At 48.0% G+C, this 19,023-nt stretch overlaps 2 protein-coding genes across 2 annotated transcripts in view; both read right to left on the bottom strand.

Annotated features, from left to right (window-relative positions):
* Positions 1 to 7,412: 7,412 nt before the first annotated feature.
* On the bottom strand, positions 7,413 to 8,917 carry Scgb3a1 (secretoglobin family 3A member 1). Its single transcript, XM_050158587.1, has 3 exons — positions 8,780 to 8,917; positions 7,900 to 8,135; positions 7,413 to 7,535 (listed from the first exon to the last, which is right to left on the bottom strand). The coding sequence occupies exons 1-3, from the start codon at positions 8,898 to 8,900 to the stop codon at positions 7,512 to 7,514; spliced, it is 381 nt and encodes a 126-aa protein (XP_050014544.1). The 5' UTR covers positions 8,901 to 8,917; the 3' UTR covers positions 7,413 to 7,511.
* Positions 8,918 to 17,060: 8,143 nt separating this feature from the next.
* Positions 17,061 to 19,023, bottom strand: part of Flt4 (fms related receptor tyrosine kinase 4) — a 42,259-nt gene continuing 40,296 nt past the window's right edge. The window contains exon 30 of the mRNA XM_050158520.1: positions 17,061 to 18,891. Coding sequence (XP_050014477.1) covers positions 18,693 to 18,891 — 199 coding nt within the window. The 3' untranslated portion in view covers positions 17,061 to 18,692. The remainder of the gene's footprint in view (positions 18,892 to 19,023) is intronic.

The raw sequence follows: 19,023 nt of genomic DNA, 5'->3' as shown, positions 1-19,023 counted from the left end.
TTTTTCTGAAAACTGTGACTGGATGCAGACTTCAACAGCTCTTACTGCCACTGTTCTCCAGCCTGTGGGCAGAGTGAGTCTAAGCCTTTGGGCTCAGACTCAGTAAGAAGAGTGGGGAGGACTCCGTGTTACTGATACATCTTGATGAATGATGGGGGTTAAGCCATTTTTTGTTGCATCAATGAATGCTCATTTTGAACTGCAGGTGTTATACCTAGTGTGGAAATAGATTTACAGGTACAGTCTCTACTTTGTTGGTCCTTATAACCTGTTGCAGTAAATGCCACACATACACCAAGGAGCAACTGCCTATATGGGTCAAGAGGTGAACTTGTGGCTATATCTTAAAGGACTGAGAACTTATTTCCCAGAGAACAACAGAAGTTATATTAAAAACCTTTATGGACTGTCTATGGCCACAATGGGTGGAGTTGACATATGATGTGGCCCAAGCTCATGGAGTGCACTAGCAAGGTATCTAGGACGTGGTGGCATCTTTGGAAGTTTGAACATCCTATGAGTGGTGTAAGGAGCCACATGAAGGTTTGAGTGGGGAGTACTGTTGCCAGACTCAAATATTCTGGAAACATTGCTGTAAGCAGCTCTGTGGAGGAGAGATGAAAGCAATGAGACTAGTGACTTAACAGCTAGCTTCAGTATGGTTCATTGCGATGATGCTACGCATACACATACACAGAAAATCAAACCAACGAAGTAGAGCAGCCCTCTGAAGATGTACTTTCTTCTGCAAGGGATTAGCTCTTGGCCTTAGTCAACCACGTCTTTTAAGTTCCTGAATCTTTATTCTGCACCTGAAATCTGTCTCTGATAGGCACCATAAAGTATGTTTGATTACTTATGAAGCTTGGCTTTTTAAAAAGCTTTTTAATTAAAAAAATTATGCTGGGCAGTGGTGATGCATACCTTTAATCCCAGCATTTGGGAGGTAGAGGCTGGTGGATCTCTGTGAGGCCAGTTTGGTCTACAGAGCAAGTTCTAGGACAGCAAGGGCTGTTAGAGAAACCCTGTCTCGAAAGACTGAAATTAAAAATTTAAGGTGTGTGCGTGGTGTTTGCTGACAAAGCAGCAAGTGCTCCTGAACTGCTCGGCCATCTCTGGTCTGTTGGCTCATCTTTATGTGACTCCTTGCATTGTGCAAAGTAGGGAACTGCCATGTTGTTGGTCTGTATTACACACAAACATCCCATTAGTCGGTCTTAAATTGAATTCTAGGCATGTATCGCAATTAGCCAATGCACTGTAAAGTTGGTTTGAGTATTTTGTACAAGAGGCACTGGAAATAGCTAGTAAAGTATAAAGTGTAGTAGCACCTATGTGTATTTGTATTAAGAAGTCTTTTATAAGTGTGGGCAAGTTAGAATCAGTTCTAATATAGAACTTGGGTATGCAGGGCTAATAATTACAGCAGGAATAGTGAAAACTAGGTGTGTCACAAAAGCCTGCATGGATTACAATAGAGTAAAAGAAAAGGCTTTGTCGTATAACATGGTAGGATTACAGGCAGTAATATGAACAGTATTGTTCTTACCCAAAATGTGTATTATAATACTTTATTGATCAAGAAGATGACGCAGGGCAGTGGTGGCCTGTGCCTTTAATCCCACACCTTAATCCTAGGCAGAGGCAGGTGGATCTCTGAGTTTGAGGCCAACCTGGTCTGCATATTAAGTTCTAGGACAGCTAGGGCTGCATAGAGAAACTGTCTTAAAAAAAATCTGAAGATACGGGCTTTTGGTCGGCCAGCTTTATGAAAGAGCTCATATTGCACTGGAGGAAGATGGTGTGTTAGGTGGAAAACGATTTGTTAGGGAAATTTTTGTGACAAAATTATGAAAAGACGAAGTATCTTATGCAAGTGCAAGATTTGCAGTTAGCCCAGCAGTGTCCTGTAGAGCACAAGACTCCTTGTGCCACAGGTCCTTTGAGTGAAGGACTGGCGAGGTGGCTCAGCAATTAGGGGTCTTGGAGAGGACCTGGGTTTAACCTCCATTGCGCACATGGTTTACTTGCTGCCCAATTTACACTTTGTTCTGTCTTTAAAAAGATCTTCCTGGGCTGGAGAGATGGCTCAGAGGTTAAGAGCATTCCCTGCTCTTCCAAAGGTCCTGAGTTCAATTCCCAGCAACCACATGGTGGCTCACAACCATCTGTAATGGGGTCTGGTGCCCTCCAGACAGAATATTGTATACATGATAAATAAATAAATATTTTTAAAAAATAAAAAGATCTTCAGGTTAAAAATGAATTCATAACATAAAAAATCAAAACTTGGCTGGGGAGATGACTTGGCAAGTAAAGCCCTTGCTGTCCGAACCCGAGGACCTAAGTTCAGATTCTCAGCACCCGCATAATTATATGCTGTCTACAGGAGATGCTTTAGGTTCAAAGGTGCAAGTAGGTTGGCAATAAGATTAAACAACAACACGGGCTTAAATCATTATTAGAAAATAAGGGTTTGCTTGTAATGATGAGCACACCAGACCAGAGTTCCAAACTCATGACCTAAAGCCAACACGATGGAGACAACTTAGTTGACAACTCAAGTGCTGGGCCGGCGCACCACCAGTTACTGAACAGCATAGCAAGGCTCCATGTCAAAACAAAACTGGGCAGAATATAAAAGGTAGTGGGAAACTGAGCAGTGCTGTAACCCAACTAGATCTAATAAATGCATGAGACTAATAGAGCGCTTGCCCTTTCAACTGTACAGGGATGGTTTGAATTAATGCAAAATTTAAGCTCTAGTTAGTGACTTGAAATTAAGTTGGAAAGTTTAAGAATAAGTGGAACTTAACACTAAAATAGCCCTTGGATCGAAGAAAAGGGAAAGCAACATTCCCTGAGATGAATGAAAACAACATTGAAGCAAGGAGCAAGGGTAATGCCCAGAAGGACGTTACAGTGCAGACATTAAAGAAAGGGATCTAGTAACAGGACAAAGCAAAGCAGACAGCGGGAAAGAATGGGGAGTAGAGCAGAGAATTACGGAATAGGGAATAGGAAGTGGAAAATAAAGATGGGTCTTTGTAAAGATGAGTGAAATTCATGAATGCTCAAATCAGGAGAAGAGAAAAAGTTAATAAAATTAGGGACTACCAACCTCACAGAACAGAGAGACATCTAGTGTTATTTAGAAAAATAATTTTTTTTTAAAAAGCTACCCCATGATGTTGCTTTGCTTACATTTAATGAAAACAGTTCCCTCATCAAGTGATTTCCTGTGTCGGATTCAGAAAAGCAAGACACATTCTTGGTTATTTCTTTTATCCATTTTTTTAACATTTTTAAAAACAATCTATTTTACGTACCAATCCCAATTCCCTCTCTCCTCCCCGGTTTCCCCCACTTCTTCCCCCCACTCCCCATCCAGTCCTCAGAGAGGGTGAGGCCTCCCATGGGGAGTCAACAAAGTCTGTCCCATCACTTGAGGCAAGACCAAGGCCCTCCTCCCTGTATCTAGGTTGGTATCCCTCCATAGGGAATGGGCTCCAAATAGCCAGTTCATACACTAGAGATAAATACTGGTTCCACGGTCAGTGGCCCCACAAACTGCCCAAGCCACACAACTGTCATTACAATCAGAGGGTCTTCAGTCTTATGCAGGTTCTCCAGCTGTCAGTCCAGAGTCAGTGAGCTTTCACTAGCTCGGGTCAGCTGTCTGTGAGTTTCCCTATCATGGTCTTCCTTTTATCCATTTTCAAAATAACAAGTTTCCCTGCATCCTTTGGCAAAAGGTTATCTAATAAGCCATTATTTGCCCAAGGTATCAAGAATATGGATTTAAAGGCACTGGGTGGGGCATATTTGTTCCAGCTATTACTGTTAACATTCATGATCTCCGGACGTATTGTTGAGGTGGTAGTCGTTGGTAACTTCCTGTCTAATCCGAAAAGCTGATTTTTTTATGCTTCCTGCACCAGGCCTCTACTTAACTATTAATTCAAAGAGTTCTGATTCTTAAAGCAGGAGATTGCATATAAAGATCAAAAATACATAATGCAGGAAGGAGTGCTTTTAGTCACTGATGGATCATGTTCTGGCTATAGAAATAAGAATTTCCTCCAACAACAAAATATATCTGTGGTGTTTTAAAAGAGAAGTGTTCCCGCCGGGCGGTGGTGGTGCACGCCTTTAATCCCAGCACTTGAGGCTGGCAGATCTCTGTGAGTTCGAGACCAGCCTGGTCTATAAGAGCTAGTTCCAGGACAGGAACCAAAAGCTACAGAGAAACCCTGTCTCGAAAATTAAAAAAAAAAAAAAAGAGAGAGAGAGAGAGAGAGAAGTGTTCACTATAGTCTTGGATACTTGGTTGCCAGTTTGTGGTGCTGTTTGGGGCGGCTTAGGTGTGGCCTTGTTGGAGGTGTGTCACTGCCAATTGGCTTTTAAGTTTCAAAGACCCAGGCCATCCCAGTTTGCTCTCTCTCTCTGCTGGTGCTTGCTGCTCAAGCTGTGAGCTCTGAGCTTCTGCTCCTGTTGGTCTGCTGCCACACTGCCCCATCATGGTGGACTCTTAGGCCTATGTTGACCGTCCTACTTCGGTTTTCATTTGAGCCAGAAGGTTTTTACTTAAACTTGCTGATCTTAAGTCAGTGGCCAGAAAAAGACTTGGGTTTCAATTACACCAAAAAAAAATTTGATATTTTTTTTTAAAAAAAGTAAAGGTCTGGGGCTGGAGAGATGGCTCAGTGGTTAAGAGCATTGCCTGCTCTTCCAAAGGTCCTGAGTTCAATTCCCAGCAACCACATAGTGGCTCACAACCATCTGTAAGGAGGTCTGGCGCCCTCTTCTGGCCTTCACGCATACAGACAGAATATTGTATTCATAATAAATAAATAAATATTTTAAAAAAAGTAAAGATCCTTTCATCCCCAGTATTGGGACTGGGATCTAAAGCCTTGTGCATGCTAGGTCAGTACTCTATCACTGAGCTCATAATTACCCATGTAACTTAGGGTGTGCTACAGACAGCCTCAGGATAGCAATGCCTGGACCAGGAAAAATCTAATGTTATTTAGGCGATTCTTGTCCTTAGGGCCTGCCCACTTCCACACCAGATTGGAATTTAACTGCCATCTTTTTCCATTATATGGATTACCTCTATTGTTATCTTCAGAAACAAAATTAGATTTACTTTTTAATGCCTTGTTTTAGAGATTGTCTTTAAAAGTATTTGACTTCTGTAGTACTCTCATGGTTACAATGGCAAATTAGCAACGTAAGAATTATTTAAGGAAATGAAACTTTTTAATTCTTTCTCCCTGACAGATTTTAGTGGGTTCCTGTTTTAGCCTGTATAGTGATATTTTATTTATGTTGTATAAGTAAAGCTTGCCTAAAAACCAGAAGGTAAAACTAAGCCACTAGAGGCCAGGCAGTGGTGTTGCACACCTTTAATCCCAGGGTTTGGGAGACAGAGGCAGGCGGATCTCTGTGAGTTCAAGGCCACCCTGGGTTACACAAGATCAACGCAGAAACAGATCCAGGTGGTGGTGGCTCACACCTTTAATCCCAGCACTAGAGAGGAATATAAACTGGGATGAAACAGGAGCTCACTCTCTTTCAGTCTGAGGGTTTCTTAGAAGTAAGAACTCTCTAGTGGCTTGGCTGCTTTGCTTTTCTGATCTTTAGGTCAAACTCCAATATCTTTCTCTGGGTTTTTGCTATTCATGCGACAAGTCTGTCTTGTTTTGGTTTGTTTTAACAGAGATGTCTTTGTTAAGCAAATAGAACCTATCTCACGGTGAGTTCTCTGGGATACTGGTTTGTGTGCAGGAATTCAACAGGAGAAGATGGAGAGATGGTGCAACCTTTGAAAGATGAAAATTGGGAGCTGGAGAAATAGATAGTTAAGAGTGCTTGCTGCTCTTACAGAGAACCCGAGTTCAGTTCCCAGCGTCCGTATCAGACAGTTTATAATTGCTGGTAACTCTAGGACTAAGGAATCAGACACTTCCTTCTAACCTCGTTGCACACGTGCATGCATGTATATATACACACATTCACATAAACAAGCCATTTTTTAAGGAAAGATGAAATTCAGGCACCAGATTGCAGATGACACTTGTGTGACTGGGAAGCCAGCCTCCAGAACACCGCACACATTGTCAAGGTAATAACATTTCTGTGGTGAGGTAATGAATCACAAAGCCCTCAGATGATTCCATGCGAGTGTAGAGATCCTGGTCCTGTGAAGACCCTTCAGATTTGTGCCCTCTTGAAGCCAAGAGTCCAGGTTTTTATGACCTCTACCAGAGAGCTGGTGACATAGAAATAAATAGCTCCTGCGTCAGCCAGAATCCAGGCTTCTGGCTCAGAGTGACCTCGCAGTTCTTTGAGGGCAGTTCTCAGAAAGCAACCCAGCTGGGTGCTGTCAGTTGCCAACACTCTAAAGAGCTATGGAAAGGACCTCTGGAAGGGGAACCTGGGTGACATGTTCCAGCCAATTCAGCCCACCCTTTTGCACTCCCCACACTTCTCAAAGAACAGATTGGGGGACCAACCTCTTCAGGATTATGCTGGTTTAATTTCCCCAGGAATCTGCAGGAGCTGGGCTTGGGCTTCAGTCCTAAGGTCTCTTATAAGCATTTAGCTCTCATTGTCCTGGAGAATTCACAAGTTACATAGAGTAGCAGTTCCGGTTCGGAATGGGCTCTTTTTATCTGGTACAAGCCTGCTCACTCCCAGGTTTAGTGAGCTTCTGTAGCGTACAGTGTTCCCATGGCAACCTAGGGCATAGTTATCAGATAATCTTACAGAGTCTGGACGTGTTACTGTTATCCAGGGACATGTCAGGGAGTCCCCACCTGCTTCACCGAAGATGAAAAACAATTCCTCTTACTAGCATTGGTGACTCCTCAGACCAGTGTCTTCCACAGAGATCCGTACCCCTTGATGACCGTAGGGGCAACGTATTGAAAACGAGATTCAAACCTCATCTGAGTCCAGGTGGCCTTTCCCTTTACTCTAGTTTGTGAGCAAATCACCTCCCCAAATTGGAAACTTTAAATCCCTGATTTTTCTTACCATAAATAGGAATGGAAAACTTCAAACCCTATGTCTTAGTGTAAAAGATCCAAGTCAGAGAGGTGAGTGAAGCCCTTCCCAGGAAGCATAATGCAGTTGTTAATGGAGTTTGCTGGGACATGTCCCCTGATGTGGGTATCAGTGTTCGAGTTCTATGGGGCCTTTCCTTGAACATTAGGGTCAGACCATCATGGTCTCTTTGGTAGAACAGAGAACAGAGGAAATCAAAGGCATCCGGATATCTGAGCAAAGACGCCAGAAACCACAGAAAGCACCCCCCCCCCACACACACACACACAGGCACGGTGCTTTTGGTTTCCTATAGGGATTGGCTTTGAGGCAAGAAGACACCAACTGCAGAACTGCTCTAGTCATGTTTATTAAGGCAGAAGGAAGTCGTGAGTGGTAAGGTTTCTGTCTCTCATTGAAGAGCACATCTCGGTAGGCAGAGTCATTCCTGGTTCACCTCAACCGAACGCTGTCAGGGCCCCCTGGAAAAGAGAAGCCAAGCTTGAGAGTGCCCTTCACTGCTACCAGAGATTGCTGAGGAGAGGACCTGGGCACCCGAGATTATTCAGACAGAAACGCATAGCTGCTGGTTCTGAGGAAGGCTCCTGTGAACCCCATGGGGGGCGGTTTCTAGGACAAGTGTCATGGCCTGCTGGCAGCCACTTGTGAAAGGTATGAACTCCTTGGGCTCCTCACAGGTTGGTTAGGATATGGCTTGCAGAAGCAGAACAGGAAGCAGGGGTTCCCTGATGTAGGCTGGCCTGCCTCCTACATGATGGTGAAGGTGGCTGGGGACGGGTACCCACATAGGGAGGGAGAGCCATGCAAGAAAGATGTCCACATTACCAACAGTGTCTTCACAGCCCCTACAGTCTCGGGGCCCAGCTCGGTGACACACTTCCTGGAACCCTCTATGAGGGGATCCAACGGAATGCCCAGGCCGGCCAGGATGAACCTCAGGATGCTCAAGTAGCCTAATGGTAGGCTAGGCACAGCCCCAGCCACAGCCTCTGCAGCGGGGGCAACGGCAGCCACGGGTTCTGGCACAGATTTGGCCACTGAGTTCACGAAGAAAGCAATACCTGCCAACACAAACAGAGAACCTAGGTCCTTCTCAAGGATCCGGAAGACCCAGCTCCTCCAGAGAGGGCACCTAAGGGAGACTTCACAGCCATCCACCTACTTCCTGGTTGGTGACTGCCCAGGGTCAAACGAGACACCAACAGTGAGGGAAGGGTGACCTCACAGTGGGCTGAAGGAGGGGGAGATGGCTGCAGAGAGAGCGATAGGAGATGGGTAGAGGGTTTCAGAGTTGAGGCCAATCCTACTTTGCCTTAATGAATGGGAGACATCAGGTTTAGAACAGATGGGATGGCTGTTCTCAAGCCAGCGCTGGCCTTTGACTCAGTTGTCAAGCTGGTGGGTGAAGAGAAGAAACCAAAGGTGGGTGGGCATGCGAGAGGTAGCTGGAAGGCTCAGTGGGCCTGACAGAAGAAGGCTTTGAAGGCCACAGGAAAAGAGAGAGGAAAGCCTTGAAGGGGTAAGCAGAGGAGCTTACTCTGGAGGCTTCCTCTGGAGGCGTTTCTGCTAGAAAAGCTGCCATCAGCACCCGCTGCACCAGAGCGGGAGGCTATAGGGCCAAGTGCAACTGGAATAGAGGCCAGGAAAGAGCAGGTACTGATGGCAGGTCCCTCCACAGAAGATGCCAAGCCCCAAGGGAACTCACCAGAGTCACTGAGCAGAGCCACACAGAACACTAGGAAGGTGATGGTAAGCTTCATGGTGGAATGAGACTCAGAAGATGGACCTAGGACACTCTTCCTGGAGCCTGTTCCTGAGGGTCTCATATATCCAGGGGTAGAGCCCCACCCTCCTGAGAAATATGCTGTTTGCTCAGCTAATAGGCAGAACTTCAGCCAACTTCCTTCTGGGCCTTGGACCCTGGGAGGATTGCAAATCCCACCCCAGGCCTGGGGATTTCCTCTTGGCAGGGTCTCCTGATCTCAAGTGCTGGGCCTTTCTTCCTGAGAACGGGAACGGAGGATGTGCTTTGTCTCCGTAGGGCCCACCCCGGCCTACACCTAGATACTGTGGTCTGACCCCACTTCAGCGTCACCGCAGTCCAGGCCTGGGGCCCATCCTTGGTGGGAACAGGCTCCCCACGGGTGTGAAAGGGCTGAATGGTTATGGAGGTGCTAGAGCTGGAAGCCTGAAGAGCACAGTGTAAATCGTCAGGTCCCCAGGACCCCAGATCCCCCAGAGAACTATTGGTCCCTGGTCCCAGGCTACAGAAATGTCACAGTGAGTCTTCCCAGCTCCTGCTGGCGTGGGAGCCCCAGTGTATTGGAGCCAGAAAGGAAAGCCTAGTAGCCTGGCTGGGTGACCAGTCCTTACTCTTGACTACCTCCTTAATTGGGCCACAGGTAGCTGCTGATGCAAAAGGGTGTGGGTGGTGGGATGTTTCTCTGTCTTTAAAATCCCTCTCAAAGGCTGGGGATGAGGTTGGTGTATTTAGAGTTTCTCTAAAGCCCTTTCTTCTCTGCCGCCCGCAGAATTGTAGCAGAGAACTAAGTGTTGATACCCCTCCCATAGGCCCAGTAACGCTGAGACCTGACTTCAGGAATTTCAAATGCCTCTACAACAGCAGATGATGCATGGCTTGGTCTTCATAGCTGGTGTGAAGACCCATAGTGGGCAAAGCCCCCTGTTTTCAGCCCGTGACTCAACACTGACCATACTCACGGCGGCCCTGCTCATTCCTTACATCTTTCCCTTACTGTCCGATCCGGGAGGTTTTTATCAGTCACCATTGGAGTAGTAAATTCAGTGGGAAATGAGTTTGCAACTCGTGAGGCCGCTCCCCCTTTTGACAGTTTTCCTGGAAGGAATGCTTGCAAGACGGTGTCAAGACCATCTGTGTTACTGTGGATCTAGTGGGCTCCACTGCCACCCCCAGAATACCCCGAGCCTCTTCCTCAGGAGGGCACATTTGGGAAATGGATACTGTTCTGACCAGCCACCTTCCTGAGAAGCCACACCCAACTGACTTGCCAGCAGTGTCTACCTTAACCATTGCTTCGCTTGCCGTGATAAATATAGTCTGAAACATTAAACAGAGAATTTCACAACTAACAGTTCTCAACTCTTTTAAGGATTTTACCAGATGAACCCGCCTTCCTTTTCTTCTTTTTTAATCTTTGAATTTATAATTATAAATACAGGCTGTGATATTGGTGGGTTTCACTGTGACATTTCCATGTAGCATGCACATTGCGTTGACCACGACTCACTCGTCCGATGCTCTTTCTTGCCCTCCGTCTTCCGTCTTCCTCCTCTACCCCGTCCCCTTGCTCTACCCTAGTATCGCCTCTTCTGCTTTCAGCCGTGTGTGTTGCACTTCTGGATCCCGTGTACGAGAGAAAACATGGAATGTTCATGACGAAGCATGTTATCTAGTCTATGTGTCTGTATATATTTTTTGCTATGTCTCCTGCTGTTGGTTTCTGATTTTACTTCATTATGATCTGATCAGATGTAAAAGATTATTTAAATATTTTGTATTTGTTAGGACTTGCTTTAGAGTGTAAAATATCTATTTTGGAAAAAGTTTCAGAACTGAAAAAAAGTAAAATGTATGTTCTTGCTGCTGGACGGAGTGTTCTGTAGTGACTGCTAAATTCAGTTATTTAATGCAATGGTTTTCAACCTGTGGGTTGCGGCCCCTTTGGGGGTTGAATGAGCCTTCACAGGGTCGCATGCCAGATGTCCTGCATATGAGATATTCACATTACAATTCGTAACAGTAGCAAAATTACAGTTATGAAGTAACAACGAAAATAATTTTGTGGCTGGGGGTCACCACAGCACGAGGAACCGTGTTAAAGGGTCGCAGCACTAGGAAGACTGAGAACAATATCTCTCATATACTGTGTTGTCCTCCTTAATTCACTAATAATTTGTTGCTTATTTTTTTTTTAATCCGTGAGTCACTTAAAAATGTTCTGACTTCATTCTTTGTCCAGCATTTCATCCACTTTGGTATCTTTGGCTTCTCAGTTACTGAAAAGCTATGAATTTCTGGAGGAGTCATATGAGCCCCCACACCATGTTTCTTGTGTTTCTGTGCTGAGATTTCTGCATATGTTGGGGTGGATAGTGTCTTTGTGTGTGTGTGGGGGGGGGGGGGTTCAGTGATTAGCTCCTCTGGAGAACTCCATCCCCAGTCCTGTCCAAAGAGGAAGCAGTGGTAGCAACAGCATGTTAAAGACAAATCAGCTACAGCGGTACACTTTGAAAATGTAAACACTGCTTTCCACCGGGCGGTGGTGGCGCCTGCCTTTAATCCCAGCACTCGGGAGGCAGAGGCCGGCAGATCTCTGGGAGTCCAAGGCCAGCCTGGTCTTCAGAGAGAGTTCCAGAAAGAGAGAGAGACAGAGATAGAGGGAGAGGGAGAGAATAGTGTAAGTACAGGCAATAAAGCAGAGGGGAATATGACGGAGTAAAAAGAAAAACAGCTAGCTGGGAAGGGGTTGCAGTAGCAATGTGTAAAGACACATATGTATAAAGATGCCACAAGGAAAGTAATTACTCTGGAGCCTAACTAAAAATTAGCTTTAAAAACGACCACAGATCTAATCCATATCGCACAGACATCCGTGATGCCTTTACATGCTTCTTGAAGGTATGACTGACCATTGGCCCCGCCTATCTCTAGAACCCTTCATCTTACAGAGCTGAAACCCGTGCCTCCTCTTCCTCTCTTCTTCATGTCCTGGGAGATTGCCACCCTGTCCTTGCCCCTTAGGTAACTCTAGATCCTGCTATAATGTCATGGATCAAGACAAGGCAAGCAGGGACTGCTGCAGCTGGAAGTGGGGTTGTTGGATCATCGTAGTTCTTGTTTTTGAGTAATTGCCAATCTTTTCCATAGCAACTGTGCCATTTTGCATTTCCATAAATGGTGCGCGTATATGCTCTTTGGCAGTCCGTATTCTCTTCCGGCAGGATTCCAGCGGCCCAAGTTTAGGCAAAGCCCTGAGTGACCCAAGAGGCTGAGAGGAGGTGGAGGCCTGACATCCATGAGGCTTCAGTGTCTTGTGGACTTCTGGTGTCGGTGCAGTGGCCTGTGAGCACCCTTCCTGGCATTCTTTGTCTTTAAAACAACCTTCCAGCAGGATGTGTTGTTGCAGATTGGGCTTCATAACAGTGCTCCGTACTAAAAAACAAAAACAAACAAACAAAAAGCGGAATAAAACAAAATAAACTTTCCTGGGGCTGAACGGTAGCTTACTAGCGGAGTAGTTGCCTCATAAGAGGAAGGCCCTAGATCGGATCGTCAATGCTGTAAAATGACAAAGACAAAACACAGCAAAACCAGAAACCCCCTCAAAACCCAACCCCTTCCACCTTCGTGATTCAATAGGTTGAGTGATCCCTTCCTGACTTCCCATGAGCCTGCAGTGTAACCACAGGCCTTCGTCACATGACCGCCAAAAGACATCCTCACAGTATGTGTGTCTGTATTCCCCCTCCCTCACACTTTCCCCGGCTGCAATCATCCAAGCCAGGGCTTGTCCCCATCAGGCCCAATCCTTCCCCACACACTGACTTTTAGAACTGTCCTTGTGACCATGCTTGGGGCTAGTCCCGGGGGATAGTTGAGATTGGCCTGTATCATGGGGCAGATGAAGTGTCTCTGATTTATCTGGAGGCTACTGTCAACACCTCCCTGGTGGCTGGAAACAGTACACAGTTTCTTGCTCACTGCTGGAGACCACTGGGTTGAAATCCAAGGGTTGCCAGGGCTGCACTCCCCAGCGGCTCTGTGGGAAGGTTCACTATTGGCTTCTAGCTCCTGGCATTTCTTGGCTCTGACTGTATCCTTCCAATGCCTGTTTCTGCCATCAGATTGTCTGTGTGTGTGTGTGTGTGTGTGTGTGTGTGTGTGTGTGTGTGTGCGTGATCTCTTTGCCTTTCTATTATGACTACATTTGATTGCCTTTAGGACTGACCCAGAAAATCCAGAACTGCCTTGTCTCCAAATAATGAACCTAGTTGGATTGCCAACCCTCCACGAAAAGTGACCACGGAAAGTGACATTCAAAGGACTTGGCAATTAGCACCATTTACCTTTTCCTTCAATACCTGTGTTGCTTTCTCACAGGCCAGTGGAGCATCTCCAGTGGGTGTCAAAGCCTACCTGGCATGTGAAGAGAGAGGGGCAAGGGTGGTCAGCGTTCACTCTGGACCTCCTCCACCCAGTTCCTGTACGCCTGTCCCCTGGTGGCAGAGCGCTGGCTATGATACTGAGGAAATGCTTGGCACTTCTTCAGATAACAGGGTCAGCTTGTCCCAGGACATGTTTGTAGGACATCCCATGGGCCAAAACAAACATTCATGCCTTGCCTATCCTCTGGGAATTCAGGAAGTGCTAGACGTAAACAGTGGCTTTGAAGGCTCTGAGCAGGAGCCAGACATCCACTTTGGAACTGTGGAAGAACCATGAAGGCCTCAGAGCTGGGTGCTCAGCCAATGGGGTGCTCCAGCAGAGGGGGCCTCCACCATGGTTCCTGGCTTCAAGAAACCCCACGGGGGAGGTTGTCCAGGCAGGATGCTCAGGGCTATGCCCCAGGAAACAAAGACAGCCTGTTTCAGGGACTGAGCCTGTGGCAACAACGGAGGCCTGTCTGCTCCTTCAAGGTTCATCAACAGGCCCCCTGTTTGAAAAGCCCCCAGGCCTGACCATTCTTTTCCCATGCTTATATTCCTATCCTAGCCCCAACTCAATGCCCGGCCTGGCTCCAGGGTCTCCTTGGTCCATGTTTGGTGCCCCTCCACTCATGTGTACATACCTGGGCCCAAAGTATGGCTGTGGTGGGCATGCAGACCTGGAGCTTAGACTGCCAGCAAAGCAGCTCCCTTATTATTTTTCCTGCTTTCCTTTTGCCAGTCACTAAGATATGCCACCCAGAGCTCTCCCTGGTACCCAGGCTAGTACATTATTAACCAAATTGTGGACCCAATTCCATCTCTGAGTGAGGAGTACCTGCCCTCCCTGAGCAGGTAGACCAGCTTCTCCGCCCTTCAGACCAGGCATCTTGATCATTACTCATCATGGGAGTTGTCTGGGGAAGGCTGCGAGTCTTCCATGATAACCTTTTCAGTTTTTCCCACGACTCATTGCCTTGTTGCCTTGCTGTGGACTAGCTAGGTGGGAGCTCTGTCATGTGATCATTCTGTGATGCTGTAGGATTGGTTGTTCTGTGCTGCTGTAGAATTGGTTATTCTGTGCTGCTGTAGGATTGGTTGTTCTGTGATGCTGTAGGATTGATTTTACAGAAATTGCTCCCATCTCTGTGTAAGGCCCAGGAAGGCTGGAGCTTGCAAATGTACTGTGTTGAGTTTCTCTTCGTTCTTTCTGCGTTCTTTTCCCACCAGGAGGTGGGGATGGATGGACAGCCTCTGTGGTGAGCTAGTGTGCAGTCTCTTCCCAAGATCCTGGGCCCCTTCTTAAGTCTATGGACACATCTGATCTCAGGTTCCCTTCCTTCCCACCAATATGGTCATCTTTATCTGGATGTCATCACCCTGGGTCATGGCAGTTGGATGGCCAAGGAGTGGATCCTTCTAGCTCTCTCTTGCTTGAGTAGTCACCACAAGGCCAGGTGGGTACACTGAGGATCTACTGGCAGCTAAGATGAGGCCACCACAGCAGGGTCCTGGATTCTGTTTAACACCAGGTAAAGGCGGCTTGAGGAAGAAGCCAGGATCTATTAGGTACGGCTGGGGCCAATAGCAGGGTCAGAGCAGTGAGGGTTGCTGAGCTCTCCCGGAATCCCTGGCTCACCCACCAGGAACATAGAGGTGCTGTGCCCTCCTCTGGGGCCACTCATGAATCTCTGCCAGCATGTCCTCCTCAGTGGCCTTCTTCCTCCTTCCTCATAGCTCAGCCAACTGGGCCGTGGGGTTCTTCACAATGGTGTATCCAATGTGCCTTGCTGGCACTTGTATGGACACCTTCACTTTGGTCAATATTGATCTGGCTCTTTCAAGCACTTCATTTTTCTTCTTTCTTTCCCAAGGCCCCCTACAAAGGGCTCTGTAGTGGAGAGGGTGGGACAGAGCTGTCAGCATGGTTCTCGCTGGCAGGGCTCTGGGGATTTCACTTGGCCCCTGGGATTGCAAGGCAAGCCCTTTATTGATTAACCTATCTCTTCATCCCTTGGTGGGGTAGGCTCATATACATGAACACTTGGTCCTCAGTCAGCACAGCTGTTTGAGCTGTTTGGGAGGGATTAGGAGGCATGGCTTTGTTGGAGGAGGTGTATCACTGGGGGAAGTCTTGGAGGTTTGTAAGGCCCATGCAGTTTCTATTCCCCTGCCTCGGTCTCATTTGTAGGTCAGATGCTAGCGCTAAGCTGCTGCTCTTGTGTCAAGCTTGCCTCCCTGCTGCCATTCTCCTCACCATGACAACCATGGATTCTAACCCTCTGGATCTGTGAGATGCAGGCTAAACGCTTCTTTTAGGGTTGCTTTGGTCATGATGTCTTGCCACACCAAAAGGAACGAAAACACTTGGCTTCTTCTAACAAGGGAAAAGCCCCACTGCTGAGGGCTCCACCTTTTGGCCTGATTCCCTCCCGAAGGCTCTGCCCCTCTTACCATCCTCTTGTGATGGGGTCTGGAGAGGTCACAAGGGTTCAGCCCACGGCAGATGTCTACAGAGATGAGTGTGTATGTGATGGGGGAATCTTATCGACTTGATTGGACCGATGCCTACGACATCAGGAAAGCACACCTCTGTAGGTTCTAGGAAGGTTTTGTCAAGGGAGAGTTAACTAAAGGGAGCGATTTATGCTGGATGTGGTGGGTAGCATCCTCCAGAGACTAGGGTCAAGATGTAACCAAAGGGAAGGGGTGGGGGTGGGGAACTTGCCAGTGGACATGACTTGGTGGGATCGGAACATCCTCCAGGACCACGATTTTTACCACAGCTCTCAAGACGGCAAGTCATGGGGAGACACTGAGGAGCTGATGGGCTCTGGTGTACCCTGGCTTACCCAGCTTCAGGGAGCCACATCTGGTCACTTACCTTCCTCTCTCACTCAGCCTTGCACAACCCCACAGTCCAGTCTGGTCTTGCCTCTCTGGCTAGTGAGAGAGGAGATCCAGTCCTGGGGACAGGCTTCTGTCTCTGATTCTGTGGTCAAATGCAATTAATTATAGCACAACATTAAGTGTCAAAATATTTGCATTTCATGTGAATTTTTTTTCCCTTTTAAGATTTAGATTTAGTATAGAAGCCAGGACAAAACAAAGCACCCTGCCACTAGCAGTTACCGCTGTGGGGAGGGGCTCCTCCCACCGGAATGAAGAAAACCAGGGGACAGCAGGAATCACTGGGCAGGCCCAGAATGTGCAGCTGGCCCACCAAAGTATTGACTTGTCTCCAGCCTTTGCCGGGCTCTTTTCTGTTCTCTTGGGCGAGGGGCCCATCCGACTGTGCTGGCTGCCTGTTCTTGGGTGCTTAAGTCCACCACCAGCCTGGTACAGCTGACAGGCCTGCTGCCACCCAGTGGCCATCACTGGCTTTCGCTTCTGGGCCCCTGGGAAACAACCTGGAGACAAGCTCAGGGGCATGCTGGACCTGCTTCCTTGGAAGAGGGCGTAGGAGCTGGTGTAGAGGACTTGCCTGGAGCTGAGCCTTCTGTGTCTACCACTGCTGGTGCTCAAGGGGCAACCCGTGACTTTGGTAGGTGGCAAGAAAGCACTACTTTACATTATAGATGAAGTAAGGATTAGGAGAACGTGCGTGTAAGCAAGCTGGTGTAGACAGAGTAGGTGAAAGCTGAGCTGGCAATCTAATGTCTCGTCAGCGCCCTCTGCTGGCAGTTTCGGGGAATGTGAGCAAGGGGACCACGCCATGGTTCCTTTGAGCACAGAGGCCCTTTTGGACTATATATGGTGAAGACCAGAATTTGACAGACAGCTTATTTAGAATCCATTCATTATAACTCAAAGACTGGCATCAAATTTATTATTATCTTTCGTTAAATATCTTAGATCATTTTGGAGAACGCTGCCTGAAAGGGCAGAGTATGTTTTTCTTCCCCAGTACATTTTGTATGTTTGTAGTTACAAGGCAGGAGAGGTGACACAGACAGATGATACACACGTGGGGGAGGGGTGAGCAGGGCTCTGCGCCCCCATTGCAGCCTTTGGTCCTCTGAGAGAAACAGTCTCTCTGCTTCCACGAGGCAAACTTGAGACTCAATCCCACAGACAGGTTAGATGTGGAGGAGTGGGGGTGGGGGAGGGCCACGGGGGACAAAGAAGACTAGAGTCATACATGCATTCAACATATCATAGAGGAACAATACACTGAGTGGGGGAGGGTCTGCCGAGCAAGCCCCTGCTTGCTGTATGGTCGCCTGTCCTGCAAGCGCTCTTGCGGGGGTGGAGCTGGGATTGATGGGACTCTGCATCCCAAAAGGTTGGGCAGTTTGAGCCGGGCTGGAGGGGTTCTGGGCAGGAAGGCCCCAGCTTCCATGGAGCAGTCTCTCAGGACGAAGGTTTGATTTGTTCAGGTGTCAGGATCAGGTATAAGTATAGGTTTAGTAGAAGGCAGTGGCCTCCAAGTGGCCTGGGGACATGGAGCAATGGCTGAATGGCCCCGGGCCATGTGGTCCTCTGTGCCAGCACCCAAAGCCTTCCTTGACAGAATCCACAGATCCTGGCTCTAGCGGAAAGACCCAAGCAAGGGTTTCTCAGATTCTGGACCATGCATGTGGAGCCTGGGAGCCTTAGTAGGGAGACCGAGAGCTATAGTGACTGGTGTGCTAGGATGGCCCTTCAGGTCGTTGCTGGGGACTGAGATTCAGAAGGACTGTCCTCGGGCTCCTTTCCCACACGACTCTTTGATGAGTATATCCTTCACAGCAGCGCCTGATCTTCTGATAATAAAAAAAAGGATCTTCTCAACACTCGGGCAGAGGTGCTGCTTCGCTGTGGGGTCTCTCATTGCACACAGTTGCCACGGGCTAGTGAGTGTTTAGAGGACTTCTCCATTCATCTTTCCGGGCTTTGAGGTGGAAATGCGATCAGCTCTCTTCAGCCCTGGTGGGCCAGGAGAAAGAAACGGGAAGACAGATGGGAGTGGGGGACTTCAAGTCGGGGAGGGGGATCGTGTTTGGACCAGGACATGGAGGCTGTGGTCTAACTCGACCTGGATCCATTGTGTGTGTGACTCTCAGACACACGTGTTCTTTATCAGATTCCTGTTACCCACCAGCGTGATCAAAGCAGGTGCCGGAGAAGGGTTCTTTGCCAGAGTGCCTATTCGAGGGCCAGCATCTGTGAACGCTGAACTATCAGGCAGCTGAACTGTGAGGGTGAGGATGAGGATGACTGTCTGATGAAGGGCGCAGGGGTGGTGCAGAGTTCAAGGGAGCCCTTGTGTCTGAGTGTGACTCTTCCTGGCTAGGAAGACTGTAGAGGGGGGATAGAAAACTCCTCCAGAGCTGGAGTTAGAGACGAATGCCCAGTCTGGGCCTCCAGCCTTGCTCTGCTAGGGATGTCCTCCAGACCAGTGGCCAGAGCCTGGTTTCAGCAGGGGGTAGGAGGCCTTGCCGAGTGTTTCCTTAATAGCTGCTGTCTGTGAAGAACGGGGAGCCGGCAGATGGTGAGCACTCGTCTTCTTTACGCGGCTGGGAGACCTCCCCATACTCGCTGTTGTAAAACACCTTGCCTCCTTGTGCCCCTTGGGTGGGCCGCCGATGCCTCCCCTGGGGGTCAGGGTGTCCTCTGGGGATATCCATGTGCTGGCCAGGACCTTTACAGCTGCCGAGACAGGGAGGGTGGTCTTAATAAGCAAAGTGAGGGCCCCGAGTCAGGGTCTGATTGGAATCACCAGACACAGGCAGAGTGTGATGCAGGCACAGATGCTCTGAGGTGCAGATTTGGCATCAGCCA

Source organism: Alexandromys fortis, unplaced genomic scaffold (genome assembly GCF_014885135.2).
Source record: "Alexandromys fortis isolate MF-2015 unplaced genomic scaffold, M_Fortis_MF-2015_v1.1 scaffold_99, whole genome shotgun sequence".
Taxonomy (NCBI): Eukaryota; Metazoa; Chordata; class Mammalia; order Rodentia; family Cricetidae; genus Alexandromys; species Alexandromys fortis.
This window is presented reverse-complemented; position numbering and strand designations above follow the sequence as displayed.

Coding starts and splice junctions, on each gene's coding strand:
- Scgb3a1 (XM_050158587.1), bottom strand. CDS start 8,900: ATGAGACCCTCAGGAACAGGCTCCAGGAAGAGTGTCCTAGGTCCATCT. Junction 8,136..8,779: donor GGCTCTGCTCAGTGACTCTG/GTGAGTTCCCTT, acceptor TTGTGTTGGCAG/GTATTGCTTTCTTCGTGAAC. Junction 7,536..7,899: donor GGGCTGTGAAGACACTGTTG/GTAATGTGGACA, acceptor TCTCTTTTCCAG/GGGGCCCTGACAGCGTTCGG.